The sequence below is a fragment of the Pseudorca crassidens genome, chromosome 12 (assembly GCF_039906515.1).
Source record: "Pseudorca crassidens isolate mPseCra1 chromosome 12, mPseCra1.hap1, whole genome shotgun sequence".
Classification (NCBI taxonomy): domain Eukaryota; kingdom Metazoa; phylum Chordata; class Mammalia; order Artiodactyla; family Delphinidae; genus Pseudorca; species Pseudorca crassidens.
The window spans coordinates 19,210,703-19,233,370 of record NC_090307.1 but is presented as its reverse complement, the minus strand read 5'-3'; the positions used below and the strand labels follow the sequence as shown (position 1 = coordinate 19,233,370).

The window sequence follows — 22,668 nt, the reverse complement described above, 5'->3', positions numbered from 1 at the left end:
AGGGATGAACTCAAATATACCAGCTTCTAGAGACACCTAAATTACACATGAGAATCAAGAACTCATAGAGGCGCTGTTGCAACCAAAGACCACCACCTACAGTTCTGGTCGTAAAGGTGGCACTGGAGATTACTTTTTTTTTGGCGGTATGCGGGCCTCTCACTGCTGTGGCCTCTCCCGTTGCGGAGCGCAGGCTCTGGACGCGCAGGCTCAGCGGCCATGGCTCACGGGCCCAGCCGCTCCGCGGCGTGTGGGATCTTCCCGGACCGGGGCACGAACCCGTGTCCCCCGCATCAGCAGGCAGACTCTCAACCAGTGCGCCACCAGGGAAGCCCTGGAGATTACTTTTAGAAGAAGTTTGGCCACGGGAACAAGGTCCTGTAGGACAAAACTGTGCAGTAGATGAAAAAGTTTCTTTGTCCCTCTCCCACATGCTCAGAAATAATGTCCCTGAAACATCTCTCCTATCCCATTCTTAGGAAGCCACTAAAGTCCCATTCTTAGGTAGCCGCTAAAGCAATGTATCAAAAGGTGGGAAGAAATGACCACAGTGAAGCCCTCCTCACAACAGTATTTGCATTAATGAGTGTCTTCAAGTGATCTGAACACAAAGCAAAGAAAGATGAATTCTGGGAAGGAAAATGGGAAAGTCTTAGCTTATGGAGGCAAAGAGCAGGGGAAAGAGGTAGTCCAAAGGGAAGACCGTCAGCCTGGGATGGGAAGCGTGTATACCATAGGGTTGAAATGCAGGAGCAGGGGAAAAACGGAGAAAGGGAAAAAGTACACCCTTTCACCTGCCCAAGGCAAGTACTCTGTGAACCCCCAAACAGCAGAGGAGGTCATTCATACATGGGCAGCCAGTAGGAAGGCAAAGCAAGGAGTTCGGTTTGGAGCACTGGGGAGATGAGTGAGCTTGGGAAAAGTTCCACAGCTAAGATCTAGAAAAGGAAGCGAAAACCCACACTGGGAACAGCCCAGCACAGTAAACAGACCAGCAAAAAGAGAGGCTACTCTTCTCCAGACACTCTCCACCAAGAAGCCAGTCAAAAGAAAGATGGGGAATGATAGAAGAGTGAAAGCAATGACCTTTCTTTACCTGGCATGAGGTAGGGTGGCTTATAGAAGTGAGGATGCAGTAACTTCAAAGACCCTAAGAGCATGTCTGTCTTTTTCGGTGCTGTGTTCCAGGATCTAGCTCACTGCCTGGCACTAAGGAATATCCAACAAACACTGGCCAAATCAATGGCTCACTGAATACCCTGGAAGCAATAATAAAATTCAATAAATACTTAACAAATACTTAAACATTAAACGACTGGGCATACCGGGGTAACTCTTAAAAAAAACTGAGGACTTAAAGGGACAAAAATGATGTCTTGGTTATTCACAGACCACTTAAAAATTTTAAAGTCAACTAGCTTATTTCCTTGAAGGGTAAATTTCAAAAAGGCTAGTCTAATGTATTAACTACGTAAAACAAATCCACAAAATTATCTTCAACCATTCTAAGAAACGCAGTTAATTGTCTTTTCTCTCCCCAGCTTCTTCTCCATCCTTTTAACTTTTTCTAGATTTTCGGGTGACTACTGCTAAGCTTTTGGGGTTTTATTAGTTTTTCTTCTCACCCCTTGATCACCTGTTCTGGCATGATTCTGCTTTCTTTTGTATTTCTTCTTTCTCCCCTGGGAAATTTATGTCTGTTTCTGGCATCTGTCCCCCATCCTCCTTTGTGAACACTGAGGTGAAAAATTCATTTATTTTTTAGCAGTGTCTCCACTGCCTGTCAATAAATTACCCTTTTTAATCTCTTTGAGCCTTGACGAACCACTTTTCAGATCTCCTGTTCTGTAGGTGCTCTCAGAAATAACTCATTATTATTTATCATCATCTCATAGGTAATCTCTCTTCCTTTTTTTCACTCTTAATTTGGAGATATTTTTTTATATTCTTAACATCTTCCTGTAATCACACCAGTCTCCTCCTCTATAACACTCGATGCCAACTGTGCCTCTTTCTTAATAAATAATTGCTTTGTGCTCTTTAGTTTCTAATCCTGTTAGCCTGATAACTGGAATATTCTTGTAGCGTGTTTATAAGCAGCATTAACTTTGGGGCATCTACTTGCTGAATTATATCTCTGAATACGCATGCTTTTTCCCACTTTTATTCTTTCACTACTTACCCCCTCCTTTTTCTCATTCTGCTTTATAGCGTCTAAAGTTCAAGGCTGACTGTTAAATTTTGTTTCAAGAGACAGAAAGGTTGCAGTTCTGCCTACACATCTCCTGCATTTTTCAGAGTTTAAATCAATGGCTCAGATAATATTTGCTATGAAAAGCATCATTTGATGACCAAATCTAGTGCAACAATCCATTAGGTCCAAACTCCTACATGTGTCATAAATTTGCATAACACCAAATCAAGCTTCCCTGCTTCTTCTTTCCCTTCTCTAGTTTGACCAGACTTGCTGAAGCCTCTAGCTGGATTATCATCATATTCTGAAAATACTCTCCAATTCTATACTTCCAATCACACCCTTTGTTTCGCATAAAACTTAATCAAGAGGAGTTTCATGTAAGTTTCCACTTGTACATAATGATAATTTATGTAGCTTAAGCTACATTCAGTACATTCCCCGCCATAATTTTTTTTTCTATAGTATACACAGATAAATCACATTTATCTCCTCATTATTTTCCATCATGTCCATATTCTAGTGGTCCTCACCACCTGACAGGCACAATTTAACTCCTTTTCCATTGCAATTTGTATAACCTTTAATTATCAGCCAGTATTAGCTTGTACCTGTAATTTCAAGTGATGTTCGTTTCTTCTAAACTAAAAAATGAAAGAATGACTACCAGGAAGTCCCTTGTTTTGCTTAGCATACCCATCTAAATGGCATAAACCGCATGTGATATAGGCATTAAAAAGCATTTCTGAAATATAAACTTTACGAAGTAAAACAGCCTGAGCTACCTGATGGATACCAGCTGATAAATATGATAAAACTGCAAAATAGGATTCTGCCCCTCCAACGTGGAACATATTAAGGGAGCCAAATAACGATACTGAGTAATGTAGCCACCATCAGTAGAAACTCTTCAGCAGGCCACAACACAGTTTGAACTTATGTGCTGCTCTTTAGTTAAAAATATATATATATAGTCATACCCATTTTAAATAAGTAGAAATTTGCACAAATAGAAAGGGACTTTCCTAGGATCACTAAGAAATCATGCCAATCCAGCCTAATTGGTAATGCTTTTAAGCACCACATTTAACTGGATTTTCTTATAGCACTAATGTTCCTCCACTGACACAACTTAGCAGGCAATGTATTTACAAAAACTATAATAGCCTGAAAAGAATGGACAATGAGCAAACTAGTCAATTACAGGCTTAAACTTTAAACAAGCACTTACAATGAAAATTAAAAAAAAAACAAAAACCTGTATCTTGGCTATTGGGTCATTTTCCAGGCTACTAACTGCTAAACCATGTGCAGAACATGCTTCCAATTTAACCATCCAGATTTCCTAAAAAGGCAGAGAGCTTTGCTCTGCAGGCAGAATCAAGTTGGTCTTCAATTTGATTTTTAAAACAAGGCAGTTGTACAGGAAACTAATAAGATTTTGCTGCGGATTATCTGAAGAAGAAAGGAAAGGGGAAGTAGGTATTATTTTAAAGACCTTAATTTGTCTGTCTATGAAAGCGAAAAATATCACCTTACTTTGGTTTAGAAAAGGGTAGTAGCTGAATAAGTTCTACAGCCCCGTCAGCTTCTGAGAATCCACAGCCCCAAGTCTCGCCTCTTTTGAGACACAGCATCGGCAATGGCTGCTAAAGCAAAAACACCACGTAGGATAGGAGGTCATGGTGGCTTTAACAGCTTCAGAGAAAATCTGAATGTTTCCTAGCTAACGAAAGAAGCTCTCCGGTCTTACAAGTAATCAGACACAATAAAATCTCAAAGTTTCACTCTCGAAATGGCGGGCTTCCAATGGCACCAGATCAAAATCCACACACAAGGAAGTGACCAGAACAGAAGCCAGGTGCATGGAAGGACTTCGGGGGCTTGAAGCTGTAGGGCAGAAGTCCTACACACTGGTGTGGTGAGCCCAGATGGGTTGGCTTTTGTTAATGAAGCATTGGTACTTCTCACGGACATGATCGGAGGAAGTCAAAGGATGGTTCGTCCACAAAAACGTCCACAATTGCAAACAGTGTACTAATGTCCCTGAAGACTTGTCACCATTATGACATTTATTATGAAATCAAGTCAGGTTGACCTAACTTTGGTTCAGGTCAATCTAGTCCTTGTATGAGGTACCACTGCTCGTTTACAAAACAAGTTGATGGCTGCTAATCTGTTCCCTCTCTCTGCGTATGCCAAGCCATCAGGTCATTACCCTGCAGTTAGGACCCTGTTCTTAAACTCCCTGGGAGCTCACACATGGCTCTCCAGGAATCTTGTTTGTCACAAGAACTGTGTTCCTGAAAAGTGGTCATGAGTCTAATTTTCATAGTCTTAAAGGCATCCTCTGGAAAACTCCCCATAAAGGAAACGATTACCTCTCAATACCTTCAGAATTAACCCAAATATTCATTTAACCTTCAGCTCCTATAATCAGCATTTGGATCATCTTGTAATTTTCTGTCTTAATACTAGATGTAGGTGAAGAGACACCTAGGACTTTTGTCCAGGTAATCTTGAGATTTTTGTCGTTGCTTGTTTGAGTTCTTTGCTCATAAGGCCCAACAAAGTAGCCAGTTAATAATTATCAGTTAGTTGCTACTTTACATCCTATTTATCACCTGGTAAATCTGGTTGATCACACAACTAAAGAACCGCATTTGCTTCTTCCACTGGTCACAGAAGAGCTATTTGTTTTAAGCTTCCTCTCCAGAGGGCAGAATACTGACCGTGAAGACAAGGACCCACAATTACAGAAATGGCTCTCATTAATTATCCTCAACATAGAAGTGAGGAAACTTTGTGGGAAGGGTAGAGTCAGGATTAAGCCCAAGAGTGCACACTGCTTAAGTATCACACAATACAGCTTCTTGGATCAACAAAGGGCGGACAGAGGGCACATTTGCAGACCAAAACCAACAAGAAGAAATCTAATAAGTGAGGATTAATACAAAGTCCCATTTTATATAAGGAAGTGGAAGACCTGATTAGAAAGCAGTGGATATTAAAAACAATAATTTCAGTGGACTGGGAGCTCAATTTTCAGTCAATGCCAAAGCACGGGTAAGTGAAACCTTAGCCTGCATTAATACTAAAAATGAAAGCAGACTCACTACTGATTAACCCAGACCAGGAATACTGAGCTAAGTCCTGGATTCACCAGTTGGGAGAGGGAAAGAGACCAACTAGAACACACGCAGAGGACAAGTGATCAGGAATACAAGGCATGGTTAAACCATGCTCTGTGAGATGTTACATGTTTTCCAACAACACTTCGGAAGGAAGCAAGAATTATCATCCTGGGAAACACGTGCAGAGAGAAAAGACACAATCCCAGGTAGCTCTGGAGGAGAAACTTAGTGTCCCGAGCTGACAGCTGCAGACCTGAGAACATTCTGAAAGTCAGAGCTGTCACAATGCAACAAACTGCCTTGTCAGGAGTGGCTTCCCCAATGCAGTGAGTGCCCAGGCAGAGGAAGGAATGCCTGCTGGGGTCCATTCACTTATACATTGGTCAGAGTGTCATGTGTGCCAACAACTTTGCTAGGGCGTCATCTAGAAGGATTCCCATATTGGGAGGGAAGCTGATGTAAAAGAGAAAGAACACAAGGAGAGCTCTAAGTTCTAGTTCGCTTTTAAGAATCTATGATGTCTTCCCAAATAGTGGATAAATTAATGTTCTGAGACAAGAGTTTCATTCCAATCTACCTTAGTGGAGGAACGGAAGGGAAAAAGGAGGGGGAAGGGAGGGAGGGAAGGAAGGAAGGGAAGGAGGAAAGGAAGGGAGGAAGAAAGGAAGAAAATTTATAAATAATGTGTTAGAGATGGGTGATTAAATATACCACTGAAATGATTATGTGATCAAATCAAGAATTATCCAGTTTTCTTAAAGATACTAACGTTTTGGGGAAGAAAAAGATGAGATGGAGGCTTTTTCTCCTTCAATTTAAGATCTTTAGAAAGCAAAATGATTAATCAGAAAATAGGTTCCCTTTTCTCTCTCTGGTAACTTGTCCATTCCCATGACTTCAACTAGCAAATACGGAATACTATATGCCAAATCTGCAATCCCCGGACAGAACCACAAATCAAGTCACTCGCAGACATCTCAAATATTCAGCGTGTCCCAAACTGAACTTACCATCTTAATCCCCCATAACCTGCTTTTCCTCCTGTATTCCACATCTCAGTGAATGACACCGCCCAAGCCAGACATCAAGAAGCCAAGGACGACTCTTCCTTTATCCATCAGTTACTGAGTCCAACCATTTCCTTCCATTTAATATCACTCAAATTCATATCCTCCTCTTCACCCCCACTGTTCCTGATTTGGTCCAATCTCTCATCTTTTCCTCTTGGAATTGCTTTAATCACCTCCTGAGTAATCTCCCTGCCTGTCGTGTTGCCTCCTATTCACACTGTCGCTAGTGACTATCCCAAACCATAAATCTATCATGTTATCCCACTATTTAAAATCAACCCTTAAGTAGATTTTAAGTTGGATTTTCACTACATGCTTCAGTGAAAATCCAACTTCCTCCCCCTACCATTCAAGAAAGCCCCTTCATTTTTTTGAGGTGAGGATTCTAACCCAGCTTCCGTGTCACCGCTTCTTCTGTGGACCCTGTGGAACTATGTCTCAGTCTTACAGAACCTCTTCAGTTCTGGGCTTCCTGTGACATCCTCTAGCTCCTACACCTCTCCGCCTTTCTCTCAACTGACAATTTTCTTTTTACTTGGATAGTTGCAACTCATCCAGTAATGGCACCATCCACTCATGCAGTATCACTTCTAATAGAACAAAATGCATACTGATTCATCCAATAACCATTTCCAATGCCCTTCCCTCTTGCCTGCCTCTTGAGTCCTAGTGCCAACTAACACTGTAAAAGTTCACTCTCCCCGCTTCCCTTGCAGCTATGGGTAAATATCTCTTAGAGATCTGACCAATAAGATGTTAACAAAATCCTGCTCAAGGCCACGGGTTTCTGGGGATGCTAGTTTCCCCGCTGATGGAATGAGATACAAGTGGGTATGGATGCTACTCTAACCTCTGCCTCTCCAACTTCCTATCCTGAACTCTGACATGGTGTCTGGGGTTCAGCAGCCGTCTTGCAAGAAATGCAAGATGAGAGAAAAAGATGAAGAATTAAAATCGGCATGCTGAGGAGGGCAGGAAAGCAAAGATGGCAACACTAATTTGCTGAATCCACACAGGCAACTCCCACCTGCAGACATCCCCTTAAGTGATGGAAAAAGCCATGTTTGTTTGATGATGATGTTACTCTGATCAGGTATTCCATTAGTTGCAGCTGAACACACACTTAACTGCGATTGCACCTCAGGGAATTCTTGCCACGCTCTCTACAAGTGAGGCAGTGCGGGGTGGTTGAGAACAAGGGCTTTGGAGTCCAGCAGATAAAGCTTGGGATCTGGGCTCTGCCCCTTCTCACTGCACAACACCAGGCAGGTAACCTAATCTCTCTGATCCTCAACGGTACCTGCCCCTGTAAAACGGCAATGACAATGCCCAAGAAAGAAACCAGGTTGTAAGTGTAAAGTATTAGTGGATGCCTGGTATACCATGAGCACCAAAACATCTCAGCCATTACTACAAGGAAACTGATGGTTGGTATCCTAGACATGTAATCCAACAGCACCCTGTGCACACATTGATCAGTTCCCTAATGTCCTGACTTAAAATTATTTGTTACCCATCTGACTCCTTCCATAGACTGTGGGCCACGCTGAAAGCAAGAAGAGTGGCATGTCACTCTCTGGTACCTAACAGGGGCCTGCATGGCACAGATTTTCCACAAGTACTTTCTGGATGAATGAATGAATGAACCAAAGACTAATTTGAGTGCTGAAGTTTGGTTGGCTTCTAGGACAACTAAAATTTATATGGATGGTTAAAAAAATACATATACTGAGGACCATATGATGGCAGACATGCTGATGACACGTTCATTTTATTTATCAAGAAGCCAATCAAACTTGTAAAGCAGTAAGATATTCTGTTTTGCTTTCACAAATATGTGATTTGCCATTTCCCTCCCTGCCATAAGGGAGTACTTGCTCTCTGTCTGAAAATCAAGAGAGCTAGGATATGAGGTGTCAAAACCACTCGCAATACAACCAAGCCAAAAACAGCACATGAGGCTTCCCTGGTAGCGCAGTGGTTGAGAGTCCGCCTGCCGATGCAGGGGACAAGGGTTCGTGCCCCGGTCTGGGAGGATCCCACATGCCGCGGAGCGGCTGGGCCCGTGAGCCATGGCCGCTGAGCCTGCGCATCCGGAGCCTGTGCTCCGCAAAGGGAGAGGCCACAGCAGTGAGAGGCCCACGTACCGCAAGAAAAAAAAAAAAAAAAACAGCACATGAGATCTACATTTTATCTTTTCTACTCCGTCCAACTTAGCCTCTAGAAAAGGCTCTCCTTCTGAATGTTGCTATGAAGTTATAAAATGAACGATCCTCATTGTCTGGCAGGGGGATGATGTGGAGGTGGGAGCGGGGAGCTTCTCGGGCTCTCCAAATATCAGAACGCGCCCAAACATTTTTTCTAAACCGCGTTTTGTCATCTGCAGTCAAACGCATACAAAATAGCATTGTATAGGAACGCTATTTAAACGTGACCGCTGAAACACGTTTCCTAATCACAGTGACCTTGGAAAACCGCCTTGATATAAAAACCAGCCCTCCCTTGGTCATTAAGATTTTTGCCTGCAGCGGGAGCACTTTCTTTGTCTCTAGGGAGGGATACTCCCTCGTAGTAAAAGGCAAGGTGATCTGCTCTGATAAAACTTTAACAGGTGCTTCAATTTATATATTATATTACAGCCTTACAAGCTTACACTAATTATTAATTATCCGCCTAAGTGTACACTGCTTTACACATCCTGCCCCTTAACTAGAGTACTCAGAAAAGCCATTGTACTTTGCCGGACTAACGGACCATGTCTTGGACAGCTAAATGGCCTAGCAAATGCAAAGATTTTCCCATATGTACACTTTACAGTGTTCATGCAGATCCACTGCCTATGCAAACCAACTGCGTTTCCGCAACCATACCCCACCTTGAGGAACGTGGGTAACTGAGGGAGGGCTGGAAATGGACGATCTTAGCAAATTAGAGCCAATTTAGGAAGCAGCTTCCTTAGTGTTTGCAAAGAGCATCACTCTGTGGTTAGGACTGTAGGGATAGTGAGTTCTCTCATTCTACTCTGCAAACATTTTCCAGGAGTCACAGAGAGGCTTCTTTTTATGCTAGAGCAGGTGTGAACTCAATTCCACCCTAAGACTAGTATCAGCTCAGCTGAGAGAATAGCCATAAATTTTTATTTCAGAACTAAATGAAACTCATGAGGGTATGGGGCAAAATCTCATTAACTATTAAAAAGCCTTTAAACAACTCTGGGCAGGCCTGCTTTCTATGGTTTTATTTTCAATTTGGCGTTCAAGCTGTATACAGGACTTCGCAATGAATGGAAAATGCAATCACAAAAAGTGTATATATTTTGAACCGTTTTATCTTTGAGGTAACAAAACATTTCAGAGAGTTCTTCCCCCCCCGCCACCGAGACCACATCTCCATGAGTTAGGTCAGTAAAAGAAATAAGGAAACCAAGGGTAAAGGAAAAGTGGGAGATGACCAAAAGATTATGCAGCAAACTATTATTTCATAGGTCAGTTTTGCCCCCAACTAGTTACTAGGATGCCTGACAGAGGTTGCCCACAGCTGCTTAAGCGGTCTGCCAAGATATTGAAAATATTTATGCTCACTGCATCTCAGTTTCCAAATAACATTTGCGAGACCATCAATAAATAAGGAAAAGGGAAACTCTGCAATGAGAAAAATAAACACACACACACAATATAAAGTATGAATTTAATCCTGTCAAGCCAAGCTTTAAGGATTCCCCAAATCTGAATATTAGGCTCATTTCTGAATACTCTGAAAGTTCTGAAGAAGACATGGTCACCAATAAATTCTTCTCCACGATTTGGTATTGCCCAATTAAGTACCATCAGTTACACATAAAGAGTTTATGCTTGCATCCCCAGCATTCAGATTTGGCTACTGAACTGTTCAGAGTATGGCTTGGTCTGAATAGCCAAGGTGAGGAAAGGCAGGAGCAATCAGTAACCTAGTAATTTCAGAGATTCAGGCAGCCACGTCGATGCTGGTAATTCAAGGCTAGAAAATCGCACTTCGAGATCGGAACGCTCTAAAATTAGCTTTTTGTGTGTCTCTTTCTCTCTCATCCTTCTCTCCTTTTGTCTCCCCCTTCTCCACCAAATGTTATCAGATATTACACACATTCCATTTTCATTCAGCTTTTAATATGGCCCATGAGGGGGTGGCATTTAATTAATCACTTCCACATTCTGCCAAAACTCACTACATGAGTCTCAAGTCTGCATGTTACTTTTGCCAAGCTGGTCAGACCCAATGAAAAGAAAAAGAAACCGAGAGAAAATAAAAGTAGGTGTAATGGTCATTCACAGCCACTGCGTGTAAGGGCCAGGTATTGATATTCTTCCTGTTTCTCCGTTTAAATGCAGAGCAACTACTCAGACGAGAAATTCCATCAGAGCGCTAAAGATTGCCCAAAATCACATAACGGGAGAGCGGAGAGCTGGGAGTCAAACCAGTGCCAGCTCGACACAAGCCTCGCTCGGCCCACCATCCTCCACTGCCCCCATACTAGGGCTTCCGAGGGATCTTCAAGCTGTAGGAAAGCTTTCTAGGTTTTATGTTAAACATCAACAATGTAACCAGCTATATTTTGTACCAATTTAAAGCAAAACACCCGTATCGTTTTTTCTATTAAGAAACATGTGTCAAGGAACTGAGGAAGGATTAATAAACAGTCATCAAGAAGATGAGAAATATTGGGGATGTGTCTATTAAGTGCTTGGGAATACATTTAATTCGGTCCCAATCTATGCTCCAAACAGTCTGCCACTGTTGGTCCCTGGGTCTGATATTCTGAAAGAGGAAATAAAATGAGATCCACTGAATACCTCTTTCTACTCAAAAATCATACACGGTTCCTGAGGAAGGACTCAGAACCCCTCAGGAGTGAAGGGAATGAGAGGATGACGTACACAGGCAACATTCTTCGCCAAGCTTCTCTGGAGAAGAACAAACTGAACTGGAAGACTACCTCCAAGACGTTCCCCAGAACCGAGAAGGGACGTGTGATAGGATCCCCTTGATAAAAAGCATCCTACCCAGAGGTTACTCCATACGCAGATGACCTACAGTGCAGGTGAAGAAACCTCAGCTCGTCAGCGGGCTTCCCGGCCCACCACTCACAATCCACACCGAGGCGCTTTCCGCCACGGGTAACAACGAACCTCGAGAACATTTAAGTTGGAGAGAAAAATGGCTGGAGGCAAATGTTTCATCAAGGGGCACATCTGAATTCCACGAAGTTGGCCCCCAAGAGGTACTTGTTTTCTAGGATTACTGTTTTTTGTGGAAAGGCTGAACAAGAAACCTTTTTATTCCAGTCTTGCTGTTTTCAGAAGTGATCACTCCACACTATCTCCACCTGTTCTTGCCTTCTATTCCAATCTCAATAGAAGGTAAAGGTGTTTTCAAACTGTCATCACCCAAGACCCGAAGTCTCCAGCATTTTCGATTAATCACAGACAGAAGTGACAGAGTGCCAATGGGTAGCTGGGCAATGGCCTAAGATAAGAGCCAGAGAGCAGAGTGGTTACTGCCAAGTGTACCACGTCATTGCACGGCTGCCCGGTGATGCTGGGGTAAGTGTGACAGGTATCGCTACACTCACCTTAGAAATGCCAAAGTTGGGGCACATAAGAAATTTAGCCAAAGTCCCATCACCATGAAGTTGAACAGCAGGGACCCTCAGCCTAGGCCACTATTCCGCAAGCCCCCTCAAGCCTGCAGTGCTTCAAGCTGAGCTCCTTGGCTGCTCTGGTCCTTAATGAAGGTTATCATGTGAACAAAGACGACAGGCTTACGGCATTTTCTCTTTTTTTTAAATGAAGGTCAATAGCGCGCTTAAGGTAGGCACACAACTTTCACGGACGTGGGGTTAACAGACTCTGAACATTACTGCTGCTTCCCCTGGGGCTGAGGGGCAGTGAGAGGTTTGCCAAGTGTTTGACCCTCCACCCAAGGGTCCAGTCAAGAAGGCCGTTACTGGTGAAGGCTATGCCAGGCGTATTTTAAGTGGCCAGCTTAGGCAAAATTCAAGGTAATGCCTTTCCAGTGAAAAGCTTAACAGGAGAACTTTGTACTAAAGGAAAACGGCACTGTTTATTCCACATCCTGCTTTCCTTTAAAGATCGACAGTCCCTCCCCAGTCCATGTTCTCGTGGGCCTGATGCATGCCGTGACTGCGATCAGCAGAGGTGGGAAACTTCTGGCCAGAAGTTGGATCCAGCGCTCACCACAATTTCATGCAGTCCTGGCGCGCTGACCAAGATTAAATGTCTGTTGGCTGCACCTCATCCTCCGCATTAAAGATCAACCAATACAACTATATACATATTAAAGTAAAATAGAAGGTTCTTCTGCCCCCGGCAGCGGGCATTCTTGTGTGAGTGCTTCACGGCGACATGGCAGGTGGTTGGAGGGAAGTTCCCGGGAGCCTGTTTGGCAGTGGCCCAGGGGAACGATCTCTGTCACTTACAAAGTGACATGTCCCGGGACCTTGCCGCTCCAGGATGCCAGGCCGGCTCGGAGCGGCTGCCGCAGTGGACCGTGGCAGTGGGCCCCAGCCTTAGGCTCTGCCAGAGGCCACTGAAGGGACTGGAGACAAGGCTGGAGGCTGGAGCCATGGGCGGTTGCACGACCAGGCAGCTCTGGACAGCCTGGCAGGAATTCAAGCCGGAGACCTAGAAGAGAAGGTTCTGGATCATGAGGACATGAAGCCCTTGACTCTGGCTGGTTGTTGCCTTGATCACGGGATGAGGACAAGGAAAGCACAGCCTTGGCAATGAAATGAGGACAGCCCACCCGTGCGACTCTCCCGCGGTCCTTTCTCTATCATCTTCCGTTCAGTACTCTTTTTCTGTTCCACGCCTCTTTGTCTTTCTCTCTAATCTGCTGACCAGAATCCAGAGTCGAGACCCATTTTTATATTTTGCTTCTCACATGAAAGCTGGAGCCTTGTTCTTTATTTTCAAAGCTGCTAAATTGAAAATTACAGATTCTTCCCTTAAAAGAAACTAAATAAACCCTGTAAATTGGCTAAGCCCGATGTGCATTCTCAACTCCCTTCTCTCATATCTCTTTCCATTGCATAGGCTGGAGAAGCAGTTGTGTACATTCTCACCCCCTCCAAATTCTGCAGCTGGAGAATGGCCGTGGATGTAGGGGGGCGGGGACCATACGGCCAGACTCACCTTTTCCCTGCTTCTTGCTGCATCAAACCCAAACTTGACTCCGGAAGCTGTGACAGTCACCTTTAGACAATGAGGGAAGGGACAAAGGAATCACAGAGACACAAGCCTGGACTTCAATGAACTGCAAACCAAATCTAGCCACGGCCTACCACCAGACTTCGAGTATGAGAAAAACTATGCGTAAGCCACCATTAGTCACATTTTTCATTCTTTCCAAGCAAAAGCATGCCTGCCTGACACAAACTGCTTTTTCCTTTGACTTGACTCTAAAACGATTTATTTTCTCTTAGGGTCAATAACTTTCCATGTGAGAAATCTTCCTCTGGTATGTAGAAGACCTACACTTTTCTGCTAGGTATAGTTTTCAAGTAACGTTTTTCTGGCATCAGTTCTTCTAAATTTTAAAGAAGCCTGGTTTAGTCCACCTAGTTTGACTATAAGTGTTCGATTATCACAGCATTGCTACGCTATACCATCGAGCAAGCAGCCTAATGGAAAGAAAACAAGACTAATGAAAGAGGAACAGAAATGTTTATTGACTGGACGAGAGGAAACAAGTTACCTTATCTGAATACTGGAGACACACAACTGTTTTCAGTGGCCTTCCGAAAAATATTGATTTTACTTATTTCCTTTTATAAATAAAATAATCTGTGGTGTGTTTATTGAAAACTGAAATCTATCACACTGTAATATGGTCTGTTTCCTGACATTCTGTAAAGTCAAGGTTACAGAACTACAGAATGAACTTCTAGATGACTGTCCCTGGTTTAGGGTTTTCTTCTTGACATAGTAAAAGGTAGGCCTGACTTTAATTTATGGGCTTTTCACTTAGGGTTTAGACCCAAAAATCTGATTTCCCCAATTTATTCATGAATGAAACAATCCACTAGCCATTTACTGAGGCCCTGCAACTCTATGCCAAGTCCTGGCCCATGCATAGCACTTTTCTCCCGGTGACGTGCAGTAACTTAGTGAGTTACTATTTTATCCCCGATCAATCCAATCCCTCACCTATAGTTTGCAATGAGTTGAGGTAGAAAAGCAACATCCATGTGAATCAGGTTTTAAAGAATTACATTTGGAAAACACATCACTAGCAAAGTTATGTGAAGGTATCACAAAATAGGGACGAATGGATTAGAAAGAACGCTAAAACATCTCTAAAGATAAAATACCGTATAAGCAGAAAATGGCATACCTGAAAGATCAATGGACCATTAGTTGAGAAAATTACCTCAGAAATCATCTAGAGACTTGTTCCCCCCTCAATTTAAAGGTATAAAAAAGATCTGACCTAAAGACCCACAGACATTTGTAACAAAAGAGAGTAGAAAAGTCAGTTCTCTGGCTCCCAGCCTTCACTCAAAATCAGCATTAATTAGATCATTGGGGATGATACTTAAAAGAGTCTTATTTGTTAATACTTCAGGAAGGCATTTTAAGCTAACATTAAAATAACAAAATTCCCAAACAAAGCTAACAAGAAATAAAACCACTATTAGACATGTCTTCTCTCAGAAACTGCTTGTTACCACATTATCAGTCCGATAGCTAACAGATGATATCAAGATAACCTCAAGCTAAAAACTGTCATTAAAAAAAAGGCATTGAAAATGCACAGACATCCCTCACCAGTGAGCTAGTAAGCAGCCTGCTATCACTACTGAACTTCAGAACAATTAAAAAGTGAACTAAAATTTCTAGAGCTGACATCCACATTCACAATTCCACTTTCATGAAATTACTAAAATACTGTTTGACCTCTGACACTTCAAAGTCAAATAACAGCCTTTTTTGTCCAGGTTTTGTTATTTTCAAATATTTACATTCCAGCATGGAAAAAAATAAGATACAGAACCAGGAGGTCAAGTTAAATCTTATCCATGCTTTGAAAAAACTATGTTTCTTTGTGGTCATTCTTTTCCTTTGTGTGTTAAGGCTTTCAAAACCGTTTTCCATGTAAGAGCCTCTTCATTGGGTATTTCCAGTTTTACAGTGAAAAGAAAAACTCCCTTAACATTAACATCTACTCACATTCGCCGTTTTACAAGACTGTGCCACTGGCCTCTGCCACTGGGATTTGAAAGCGCTCAGAACACTTCACCTTTATGCTGGGCTAAACTCAGGGTAGCCATAAACACTTTGAAGTAATACAAACCTAAATATTCCTGCTCGGCAAACGGAGCAGTGGAAGCGAATTATAATGAGCTAGCAGCTGTCACAATATGACCACAGTAACCAAATCAAAATATCAACCGCTAACCCAGATGAGATTCAAAGGTCATCCTATAAGCCAGCAGCTTTCTGCAGTTCTGCCTGAACCACGATCTAATCCTGCAGTAAAATGTTCCACTGAAGCTAGTTTAGAAATCAGTTAGTCTATGGTAGGAAATTATTTAGTGCACTGTTGGAGTACCACGAGTGGGACAGGAACCAAATACCACAATAAGGAAACCGAACCATTCACAAGGGGACATGTAAAAACACAGCCGCTCATGTTGAACTAAGCTGCACCCAACCGTACCAAAGTATCGCTTTTCACATCCTTCAGTTACCAATGCACGTCTATAATCTTACTGGCATCTTGCTCACTCAAACAATCTGGTTTTCAATTAAGGCTCTGGAACAATAGAAGGAATATGCATGCTTAGATCCTTCCTTGGATCAAAAAGTTGTAGCTAGAAAATATACTGTCTCCCATTGTAAAAAAATATTTGGACAATTACCTGCAAAAGCTTCATGCTTGGCAAACAAAACAAACAAGCAGGAATGCTTTTTTTAAAAAAAAATCCGTACTCTTTGCATATAGTTCTTGCCAGGATTTTCAACTATTCCATAGCATATAATCCTCTTAAAAGCACAAGGCTCGGACCCATGGCCCCTCCGTCCTATTAGCATATTCTGAAAGCTACCCACTGACCACCTGTAAAGGTTTAATCAAACTGTTTAATAACTGCAGTGAACAAGTTTCCAACAGATCAAGTGTACATTATTATCATTAATAATCATACGGAGACACAAGGAAGAAGTGATTAGTTCTCTCCAGATACAAAACAGGGCAGGGAATTTCAAACAAGTAAAAATGCAAACTGGCTTGCTTGTCTCTACCCAAGGAAAACAATGAGTGAGGACTCAGGAAGTGTCAAGTAAAAGAGTCTGCTAGGGCTTCCCTGGTGGCACAGTGGCTGAGAGTCACCCTGCCGATGCAGGGGACACGGGTTCGTGCCCCGGTCCGGGAAGATCCCACATGCCGCGGAGCGGCTGGGCCCGTGAGCCATGGCCGCTGAGCCTGCGCGTCTGGAGCCTGTGCCCTGCAATGGGAGAGGCCACAACAGTGAGAGGCCCGCGTACCGCAAAAAAAAAAAAAAAGAGTCTGCTATACAAATATAGAATCATGATGCTGTACACCTAAAACTAGTATCATGTGATATGTCAATTATACCTCAATAAAAAATGTTTTAATTTAAAAAGGGAACTATATGAATTGGTCAAGGCAGGCAGTCAGCTAGATGACTCAGTGCTGAGATCTCAACTCCTCAAGACTTCCCCATACTAAAAGAAAAACAAAAAGCCATACACACTTATTCTTTAAAACAACAAATTTCAGGGCTTGCTTTTTTTGTTTACTTTAGTTATGTTTTTCTTTAAAGGATTTACACAATATCAACTTCCAAAACTCTGTATGGCAACTGTAACTACAGACAGCAATGGAAGGAGCAGTGCACCCTTATAAACCAAATGTCATTAATTCTTCCAGCACAATAGGTGTGCATGTGTGTGTGCGCGTGCACACGTACGTGTGCATGCATGCAAGTGCACTTGTGTTCGCGTGTTTATTTTTAGTTTAGGGATTCAAACTAATACCAAACAAGGTATTATATTCAGATATGCAAGCTTATTTCTAAAGGAATAAATTAATGGAGACACCCTATTACTTATAAATTATATACCATTTTGCATTAGTTTGAGATACACAAATAAATTAAATTTTTGTATTTTGGTGCCAGAGGTAAGTATTAGATTACAAAAACTGTAACATTTATGCAAAACCATTCATGTGAAGTCAGAGTTCAGAATTGTAATAAAGGGTTTTGTTACTATAACAGAAATTATAAGCAAATGTTAGCAGTGCCTGCATCATTCCTCCAAAATAGTGCACTGCCATAAAGAACAAAATATATAGTAATAATTCAATCCTAAAGGAAGACAGTGGCTCATTACTTCTTTCTTTCCTCACAATAAAATAAAACCTAAGTGAACAGTTTACCAAAAAAATAGGTCATCTGCAGTTAATAACTCTTTCCCGTAAAATTAGTGTCACTTATTTCTGTAGCAGACGCCTAATTCAGTCACAGACTTGATTGATTTGACAACAGAGAATCTAGTCTAATAAAGTGGCTGATTTATTTCTGATGCTATAGCTTTTACCCTAATGTGACATCACAGCAGAATGAAATCTTTGACATGTAAAGAAATCCTATGCACTTTTCATGAAAACTAAGGATTCTGAAAGTAGATATTGTTGTCAAAAACTTACAGTAAAGACTAATATCTTCTTTTGGTAGAACGAAAACTTCCACAAAGATTACAACACAGAATATGGATTCGGACACAACGAGCAGTTTAGGATATACCATATATTCGGTGAGTTCAAATTACTGGCTATACTAATAGGTCTTACTTTATCTTTGTCTTCATTTGTAAATTGGTTGTCTTTAATTTCTTGAAAACGATCTCTCTTCTCTTTGTAAAGGTACAGCATAGCACCAGGCATGGTTCATTTCAAAAGTGGTTTCATTTTAAATCAACAGCAGCTTGGGCAAAATCAATGAGCATCTTTGTTCCCTGAATCTAGCCCTGAGATACTCAAGCCAATCAAGAAGGCATTTGGGATGTGAGAAATTATAAAGTGCGGGGGGGGCGGGGGATGGATTTGTAATGCAGCATCCTAGTTAATTCTCTAAAAATATATTTTTTAATCCTTTTCCAAAGTAAAGATGCAAGGTATTTCATAGTGGTTTAAATGTCTTTTCCTCCCTTTTTTTTGCACACTGCGCCATGCCCTCTGGCTCTGAGCGTGACTTCCCTGACCCCAGTCTGACACTGCACCGTTAATGTCAGATAAACCATTTAGCCCGGGCACAATTCTTTTCTGTGCAAAAATCTGCTTGAGGTGGAAAATGTAGCAGTTTGTAAACAATAAAGAGCCATGTTTCAGACCAGACAGCTTATCTAACAGAGAAGTCCTTTCATTGGGAACAGTGGGTGGGAGCCTCCCGGACATAGCAGCATTTCCTACCACAATGCAGGAGACTGTCTTGGCCTCCATATTTAAGGGTTTAATGGGAAGGGGGGCAGACAGGATAAAAGAACACAGCTGACATGGACTTTCAGCTTAAACAACAACTAAGTGAAAAGAGTCAGCTCTCTCCATTCCAGCTCTAGACTCTCAGCCCACTTATATTTTAATACTGTTTGGATTGAAAAACGAATTTGGTTCGTAAAACAGTTACCCAGGAGGATACACAAACAAGAACAATTATTTGGTATCTCTGTATTGTTTGGTGTCTTCTGTAATATTAACTTATCATGTTGTTCTTTAGGAAAACTGTTTTTCGTGGACATAACATAAACTTCTCAATATGAGTAGTAATTTATCCTATTTTACGTTAGCTCATTGGAGGATAGGTTTAGAATCTTCCAAGGAAATTCTTTAACATACTCTTTATGTGCTACTTCTCAAGATGATTATTTTCAGCTTAATCTTTTATTTTATGAAGCTGGATGAGGAGAAATAGAGGTGGGATGATATGAGATTCTAGAATTATTACTACTGTCATGGAAAAAAATCTAAAGTTTTTCTTTAAAATCTAAGTTGACAAATATATCTAGTCACCTGCATCTGTCTATCCTGGAAACAGGAAACACTGTATTTATCAACAATGGATTTAAAAACCTGGGATTTTTACTTTAGCTACAAAGTTAAAACATAAATATGAAAGTTAAAGTAAAAAAAAAGAGAACAAACATAAGAACAACCTATGGTCAAACACAACTTTGAGAACGTGGTCCTCAAAGTTGGGATGACACTTTACGGCCCATTAAAAATAAATTCCTAGTATTTCTCTGCTTTGACTATAGTGTGTTAAATACCTGAAGTCCCTTTAGATGGATTTGATGGTGACTTTTGAAAAACTGACTGAGATTCAAGAACAATATACACCTGAAATAACAAGTATAGTGTCCAAGGCTTAAAAACTGGGACACTTCTCAGAAGCATCTGCAATTATGGTTTCAGAATGATATATATATGGCTGTGTGTTTTCCTTGGAGTATAGTCCAACAGCCTGGGACATGAAATTTAACCTCATTTATTGATGGATTCACAACAGGATTTGGCCACATTGAGAGATTTACTAATATTGTTAAAACTCACGTTTATTAGAACAGAGATCTTTTTTTTTCCAATCAAAACTAAAGTAACAGCTATTAGGACCTTTTAAGCCATTATAAATTGTCTTTCCATTGCTCAGGTTACTGCTGTGGAAAAAAAAATCCCTACAGGGTAGTCAAAGCAGAAACGTACGCTAAAGATGCCAGTAGGAAAGGCATGCTAGAAATTCGAAGACTGTCTCAAACTACATGTAGCTCACTTCATGAAGTAGGATGGGGACCTCCTAGACCATCAGCACTAAAGTTCACGCCTTGATAAATACATAACCAGACTTTACAATTCAACTTGAACATGCTACTTTGATTTAAGCACACTAAACCTATTATTAAAGGGATTTATGACCCCTTTAATAAAAATTCAAGCTAACACTGACTTTATCTCATTGACAATGGATAGGCCCAATGATATTATTTTAAATATTCACTGCTTTCAGTTCATCAACCTTAAACTTAGAAAACAACTGTTGCGGGCTTCCCTGGTGGCGCAGTGGTTGAGAGTCTGCCTGCCGATGCAGGGGACAAGGGTTCGTGCCCCGGTCCGGGAAGATCCCACATGCCGCGGAGCGGCTGGGCCCGTGAGCCATGGCCGCTGAGCCTGCGCGTCCGGAGCCTGTGCTCCGCAACGGGAGAGGCCACAACAGTGAGAGGCCCGCGTACTGCAAAAAAAAAAAAAAAAAAAAAAAAAAAGAAAGAAAACAACTGTTGCAACATTGAAATTGGGAGAAGTGCTTTACGTCTAAGAAACACAAATTTTCCACATGGATTCAGTATCACTGAAATTAGGTAATTCCACATGGTTGTAAAACTTAGTCCTGTATATGCTATTACCAAGCATAGACTGTCAATATTTTTCTGCAATTTAAAATTACTATAGCGAACTGGCTGAAAATCCAAGTTCCTAAAAAACAGAATCTCTGTCTGGGCTTTATTCTCCCTTCCAAGGTAAAACATAAACATTCAAAAAATGCATGCTAATTCAAAATTAGTCTTACTTTGTATTCTGGAATTGACAAAAGGTGGAGAGAGATTGTCATGTGACCCAAGGTCCCTGCTGGTCATGTGGTCATAGGGAGTCCCATCTCCATAGTTCTGCAAATAAAATAACAGCGTAAGTTTAAATTCGCCATGAATAAATCAGCACATAAGTATGCCCGACTATTGACACCTCTCTAACCCAAAGAAATTGGAGTCCACCATTCCCACCCTGGCATTTCATTAGAAGGAAGCTTCTTCACAGGTACAGTGGGAAATAGAGGGCTCTAGAGTCTGCACAGTCCACATCCTCCTCATAACAGCCGTGAAATTGCGGGAATAATACTAATGGAACCAACTGCACGAAGTTATTGCCATCAAATGTAGAACACCTGATACATATAAACTATATTGTAAATATTACGTTATTATTTTGAAAAGCCCACATTATTTCAAAAAAAAAAAAAAAAAGCAAAATGTGCTACGGGAAAGTTACCCATAACCTGTAATGAATTGCCTTTGGAAGGCGAAGGTAGAACCTTTTAAACAGCAGCACTGGGTTTCATGATATTGAAATGTCCATGTTTTCTTGTAGTTGTTACTGTGGTTGTAAGAGAATTGGATCATTCCATGAGTAATTAACACATAAGAATGTTAAAACTATTACAACAGGACTATAAATGAACATCAGAAACTTAAGCATAAATTCTGAATTTAGACAAAGAAAAAAATAGTTTTAAAGCAGACACTAATCTGTGGAAATTTGTCATTATCATGATCATCTCATGGTTCTAAGGGGAATTCTAAATTAAAATAATGTTTTTAAACTGCCCAGCCACTTGCTTTTAATGGAGGAATTGGATAACATACAGGAAGGAGTTAAAATCATCTATCTTATATGGTTCAAATTTCAGTCTACTAAGATACATCAAATGACCAGAAAGGGAAAAAAGCCACGCTGCTCAGCTGGTTGCCCTGCCCATAAAGACTAAGTCAAATTTACTCAGAGGTATCAGTTGGCATGTTAGCCAAAGGGCAGAATCTGCCCACACGAAAGGGACGGATGCTGTAGGAAAAATGAAAACGTGCATCACCTCACTAGAGAATCAATGGAAGCCTTAAGGTTCCAAACTACCCCGTTGTCAATCGCCTTTCCTCATTTATAAAAATTAACTTGAATGATACTGTCATGTGATGCTGCCACTATGTCAGTGTATAAAAAGATGTCATGTTTTTTAATACCTAGCATGGGTCTTACACTCACTGGTTCTATGCCAGACGTTGCATAATACTAATTATTATTTATTAAGTGTCCTCACCCTCCAGAGTTACTGAACGCTTAATATACATTATCTAATTTAAAACCTCAGCACAGTGTTTCAAGGTGACTAAAAACATCACCACTTGAAGATGAAAAAAGAGAGACACGGCATGTTTACCCGATACAAGTCAGCCACGGTAACCTGTCTCGTGCCAACCCCCTGAATTTAGAAAATATAAATTACAAAATATTGATTCAAAATTATTCACTAACGTATTGCCTGGAAAAAAAAAAAAAGTGGCCAGACAGTTCATGAAAGCCAAATAAAAGTCAAGACTATCCTAAATGGACCTTGTTCTCAGAAGAACAATTAAAAGTACTACGTGTATTAGAC

General features: G+C 41.3%; 1 protein-coding gene across 17 annotated transcripts in view; it reads right to left on the bottom strand.

Annotated features, from left to right (window-relative positions):
• TCF4 (transcription factor 4) overlaps positions 1 to 22,668 on the bottom strand; it is a 360,829-nt gene that overhangs the window by 213,461 nt on the left and 124,700 nt on the right. For all 17 annotated transcript variants that reach the window (XM_067698990.1, XM_067699001.1, XM_067698991.1 and 14 more), the window contains one exon: positions 21,034 to 21,130. In XM_067698990.1, coding sequence (XP_067555091.1) covers positions 21,034 to 21,130 — 97 coding nt within the window. The remainder of the gene's footprint in view (positions 1 to 21,033; positions 21,131 to 22,668) is intronic.